This window comes from Gracilinanus agilis, chromosome 1 (assembly GCF_016433145.1).
Source record: "Gracilinanus agilis isolate LMUSP501 chromosome 1, AgileGrace, whole genome shotgun sequence".
Taxonomy (NCBI): Eukaryota; Metazoa; Chordata; class Mammalia; order Didelphimorphia; family Didelphidae; genus Gracilinanus; species Gracilinanus agilis.
In genome coordinates this window covers 800,447,342-800,453,341 of record NC_058130.1, presented here as the reverse complement: position 1 = coordinate 800,453,341, position 6,000 = coordinate 800,447,342, and the positions used below count along the sequence as shown (strand labels likewise).

Below are 6,000 nucleotides of genomic sequence, written 5' to 3'. Positions count from 1 at the left end.
ACTGTTTTTGTTTATACAAACGCTTTTGGATTTAATAAAATAAAAGTTATCTGTCACATCACATAATGTTATCTATTTCTCATTTGGCCATAAATTCCTTCCTTATCAATAAACTGTTCTAAAGGGTAAACTACTGGATGCTCCTTAATTTGCTTGTGGCATCACACTTTAGGTCTAAATCATATGTCCACTTGGACCTAATCTTAGTAGATCTTATGGCACACTGGAGTGAATTGTCTTATTTTGAGCAATGAGAGAGTGTGTGAAAATCTATGGTTTCTCTGATGGAGAGCTAGACTGGAGCTCCATGCAAATGTCTTTCCACATTGCTTGCATTCATAAGGTTTCTCCCCAGTGTGGATTCTCTGATGTACAGCAAGTTTGGATCTCTGTCTGAATGTCTTCCCACATTGCTCGCATTCATATGGTTTTTCCCCATTGTGGATTCTTCGATGTGTAGTGTAGTATACAGAATTGGGGGATACAGTTTTTTCTAGCTTTGACTGAGTTCCAAAAGCTGTTAGAGTTTAGAATCTTGAGGAGAAAAGGCAGTTGGCAGGATCTTCCGTGGAGGGAGGTTGTGAATCAGCTGAGCTGTCTCTGACCTAACTTTAATATTGAAATTGAGCCTAGCTTTGACATATTTAATTAAGAAATTATTATTTAGATAAATCCTTTATATCTTCCTTTCCCATTACCATCCCTGCCTTTTCCCTCCCTTACCTATATATTTGTGAAGTTAATAAGGAGTGTAATTAGAGAGGAGTTAAATCTGTGAAGGGTTACCTATTTGACAGCATTAGTTATAGTTAGTCAAATCATCATTTATTCCCTTTAGATAGCACCTAGTAAAACTCAGTTTAAGGCAGGTCCTTACTGAGACTCCATCTTTACTTCCCTTGCCCCACCTGAGGTTCCTGAGACAAATGATAGGGCTTTCCTTTGATCCACGTTCCTAACAAACATCCTTCAAACAAAATAAACCCTTTTGTGTTTCAATAGCCCTATTAGTGTAATTTGTCTGTTAGTTATCAAGTGGGAAGAAGAGGGAAAGAGACAACATACTCTGGGCTTAGAGGGAAGCCGGTATCCATCTTGAAGGAAGGTGTTACTTCAAAATAGATCCCTTCCTGTGAAATTAACTAAAGCCTGTTTGTTAATTTCAGTCTAGTCTATTTCCCTCGGCTTGTGTTTGAGTCTAAGTCCCAGTCTGTAAGCCTGCTGTGTTTGTCTGTTTAGTTTAACTTCTCTTCTCCCTAAAAGATCTCTGTTTCCCTTCTGTGTTATACTCCTGACTTCAGTCCTATTATACCCTGAATCTCCTTTAATCCCAGCCTACCTGAAACCGAGATTACCCACTTAACAAGTCTCCAACATCCTCCTTTCAATTTCCCTTATCCCAAACACCTTTCCTCAAATTACCCACATAACAGTAGCAAGATAGGATCTCTGAATGAATGTCTTTCCACATTGCTCACATTTATAAGACTTCTCTCTAGGGTGGATTCTCTGATGTCGAGCAAGATTGGCTCTTTGTCTGAATGTCTTTCCACATTGCTTGCATTCATAAGGTTTCTCACCAGTGTGGATTCTCTGATGTATAGTAAGGTAGGAGCTCCGACTAAATGTCTTTCCACATTGCTTGCATTCATAAGGTTTCTCACCAGAGTGAGAGCAAATAGCAGAGTGGATTAGAAACCCAAATCCTACCATATGTTGTCTACAAGAAACACATATGAGGCGGGTAGACATACACAAGTTTAAGGTAAAGGGCTTGAGCAAAATCCTTTGGTCCTCAAATGAGAAAAAAGAAGGCAGGAGTGGGCAATTATGATTTCTGACAAAGCCAAAGTTAAAATAGATATGATTATAAAAGACAGGTGTAGAGGACCAGTTCTATATGGTAGGGGTCCTGAGTGGCGTTTTACGGCGTCGGATTGCTAAGACAGGAAAAAGAAACTGAGAACAGCCGAACTAGCGGTTAGCCCATGCTGATCCAACACTATGGGATTTTGGACTTTATTTTATACTGGTTTCAAACAAAGAACACAAAGAAAGAATCACAGCTGTGAAGGGGTTACAAATCATACACAATTCATTAAAGCCTAAAAAATAGAGATATGGGTGCAAGGACAAGGGCCAAATTCCAACCACCAATTAGTAGGGGATAATTCTGGAAGCAGAAATAAATTTCATGGAGATGTTTACTAATTGCGTTCTGCTTTGATTTACAGATCTGCACCTGGTCAGATAGTCTGGACTAAATTGCCCGGCTCCAGTCCTTATCTAAGTAATATATTTTTTAGGTTTCAGGCTTCTTAATTATCAAGGAGAGAAATTGTCAAGGAGAGATATTGTTAACTCAGTAGCTGCTGGTCTGGTTAAGGACTCAAAGCTTTCCAATAAGAATATTGAGAAAATGTGGGGATCTAAAATGAATCAAAAGAGGAGCCTCAGATTTTTATCTTAGATGGTCCATTCAATCTGCATCTGACATGCAGTGCAGAAAAATCATACACACAGTTTTACTTGCCGATGATTTTGTAATGGGATCCAGATAAAACATCTATTACAGACTCTGTTTCTCTAAATGACTCCCAATAGCCTCTTGGAGGGGTCAAGTTGTTTTTGGATTAATCTACCTGCTGGTACCAGAGCTTTTCAGGGCTCAGGTGACCAGGACCAAACACAAAGACTGTCTCAGCCTAGATTGGTCACTAGGGAATCCGGATAACAGGCCCTAAATTTTACCCTATTTCTCCAATTGGCTCTTTACATCCAACGGCTTTCAACAGACAGGGAAGGTCATTACATCCTGATTAAAGGCAGTATAGACAATGAAGACATAACAGTGCTCAATATGTATGCACCAAATGGCATAGCAACCAGATTCGTAAAGGAGAAACTGGCAGATCTCAAGAAGGAAATAGATAGTAAAACCATACTAGTGGGAGATCTAAATATTCCTCTTTCAGATCTAGATAAACAAACCAAAAAATAAATAAGAAAGAGGTAAGAGAGATGAATGAAGTCCTAGAAAAATTAGATTTAATAGATACGTGGAGAAAAATAAATAGGGACAAAAAGGAATACACCTTCTTTTCAGCTGCATGTGGATATGATAGGACATAGAAACATTGCAAACAAATGCAAAAGAGCAAAAATAATAAATGTAACCTTCTCAGATCATAATCCAATAAAAATAATAATTAGTAAGGGCACCTGGACAGGCAAATCAAAAACTAATTGGAAATTAAAAAATATGATTCTCCAAAACCAGCTAGTCAAAGAAGAAATCATAGAAACAATCAACAATTTCATTGAAGAGAATGACAATGATGAGACATCCTACCAAACTCTGTGGGATGCATCCAAGGCAGTACTCAGGGGGAAATGTATATCCTTGAGTGCATATATTAACAAACTCGGGAGAGCAGAGATTAATGAACTGGGCATGCAACTTAAAAAACTAGAAAGCGAGCAAATTAAAAATCCCCAGATGAAAACTAAATTAGAAATACTAAAAATCAAGGGAGAAATTAGTAAATTAGCAAGTAAAAGAACTATTGAATTAATGAATAAGACTAGAAGCTGGTATTTTGAAAAAACAGATAAAATAGACGAAGTACTGGTCAATCTAATAAAAAAAGGAAAGAAGTCTGTTTATGATCTCTTTGGGGTACAATCACAGCAATGCTATGGCTGGATCAAAGGGCAGGCATTCTTTTATCACTCTTTGGGCATAGTTCCAAATTGCCATCCAGAATGGTTGGATCAGTTCACAATTCCAGCAGCAGTGCATTAACGTCCCAATTTTGCCACATCCCCTCCAACATTCATTACTCTCCCCTGCTATCATTTTAGCCATTCTGCTAGGTGTGAGGTGGTACCTCAGAGTTGTTTTGATATGCATTTCTTTAATTATTAGAGATTTAGAACACCTTCTCATATGCTTATTGATACTTTTGATTTCTTTATCTGAAAATTGCCTATTCATGCCCCTTGCACATTTATTAATTGAGGAATGGCTTGATTTTTTATACAATTGATTTAGCTCCTTGTATATTTGAGTAATTAAACCTCTGTCAGAATTTTTTGTTATAAAGATTTTTCCCAGTTGTTTCCCTTCTGATTTTGGTTGCATTGTTTTTCTTTGTACAAAAACAAAGAGATCATAGATAAACAGACTTGCACAAAAATATTTATAGCTGCACTCTTTGTGGTGGCAAAAAACTGGAAAGCAAGGTATGCCCTTCAATTGGGGAATGGCTGAACAAATTGTGGCATATGTTGGTGATGGAATACTATTGTGCTCAAAGGAATAATAAACTGGAGGAATTCCATGTGAACTGGAAAGACCTCCAGGAAGTGATGCTGAGTGAAAGGAGCAGAAGAAGAACATTGTACACAGAGACTGATACACTGTGGTAAAATCAAATGTAATGGATGTCTGTACTAGCAGCAATGCAATGACCCAAGACAATTCTGAGGGATTTATGGAAAGGAACACTACCCACATAGTGGAAGAGGAAGAACTACAGGAGTAGAAACACAGAAGAAAAACAACTGCTTGGACACTTGGGTTGATGAGGACATGATTGGGGATGTAGACTTGAAAAGACCACACCCATGTAACTATCAATAATGTGTAAATAAGTCTTGACTGACCACACATAATAAAACCAGTGGAAATGCGAATTGGCTACAGCGGAGGGGGGGGTGAGGGGTTGAGAGGCTGAAGGGGAAAGTAAAAACATGACATGTAACCATGGAAAATTTTTCTAAAAATAAAAAATTATTTAAAAAAAGGAAAGAAGGAAACCAAATTGACAGTAACAAAGATGAAAAGGGAGACCTCACCTCTAATGAAGGGGAAATTAAGGCAATCATTAAAAACTATTTTGCCCAATTATATGGCAATAAATATAGCAATCTAGGAGATATGGATGAACATTTACAAAAATACAAATTGCCTAGATTAACAGCAGAAGAAATAGAATACTTAAATAAGCCCATATCAGAAAAAGAAATTGAACAAGCCATCAAAGAACTCCCTAAGAAAAAAATCGCCAGGGCCTGATGGATTCACAAGTGAATTCTATCAGACATTCAAAGAGCAACTAACCCCAATACTATACAAATTATTTGATATAATAAGCAAAGAAGGAGTCTTACCAAACTCCTTTTATGACACAAATATGGTACTGATTCCAAAGTCAGGTAGATCAAAAACAGAGAAAGAAAACTACAGACCAATTTCCGTAATGAACATAGATACAAAAATCTTAAATAGAATACTAGTAAAGAGACTCCAGCAAGTGATCAAGAGAATCATCCACCATGATCAGGTGGGATTTATACCAGGAATGCAAGGATGGTTCAACATTAGGAAAACCATCCACACAATTGACCATATCAACAATAACAAACAAAAATCACATGACTATCTCAATAGATGCTGAAAAAGCCTTTGACAAAATACAGCACTCATTCCTGTTGAAAACACTGGAAAGTATAGGAATAGAAAGACCTTTCCTAAAAATAATAAACAGTATATACCTAAAACCATCAACAAGCATCATCTGCAATGGGGATAAATTAGAAGCCTTTCTAATAAGATCAGGAGTGAAACAAGGATACCCATTATTACCTCTATTATTTAACATTGTACTAGAAACACTAGCAGTAGCAATTAGAGAAGAAAAAGAAATTGAAGGTATTAAAATAGGCAATGAGGAGACTAAGCTATCACTCTTTGCAGATGATATGATGGTCTACTTAAAAAATCCTAGAGAATCAACTAAGAAGCATGTAGAAATAATCAACAACTTTAGCAAAGTTGCAGGATACAAAATAAATGCACATAAATCATCAGCATTTCTATATATTTCCAACACATCACAGTAGCAAGAGATAGAAAGAGAAACACCATTTAAAATCACCCTAGACAACATAAAATACTTAGGAATCTATCTATTAAGACAAACAGGAATTATATGA

General features: G+C 36.9%; 1 protein-coding gene across 1 annotated transcript in view; it reads right to left on the bottom strand.

Moving 5' to 3' along the window:
* Window positions 1–203: 203 nt before the first annotated feature.
* The window catches only part of ZNF594 (zinc finger protein 594), a 57,731-nt gene continuing 51,934 nt past the window's right edge, over window positions 204–6,000 (bottom strand). The window contains exons 3-4 of the mRNA XM_044656738.1: window positions 1,452–1,667; window positions 204–475 (exon numbers count right to left, since the gene is read on the bottom strand). Of these exons, the coding sequence (XP_044512673.1) occupies window positions 204–475; window positions 1,452–1,667 (488 nt within the window). The remainder of the gene's footprint in view (window positions 476–1,451; window positions 1,668–6,000) is intronic.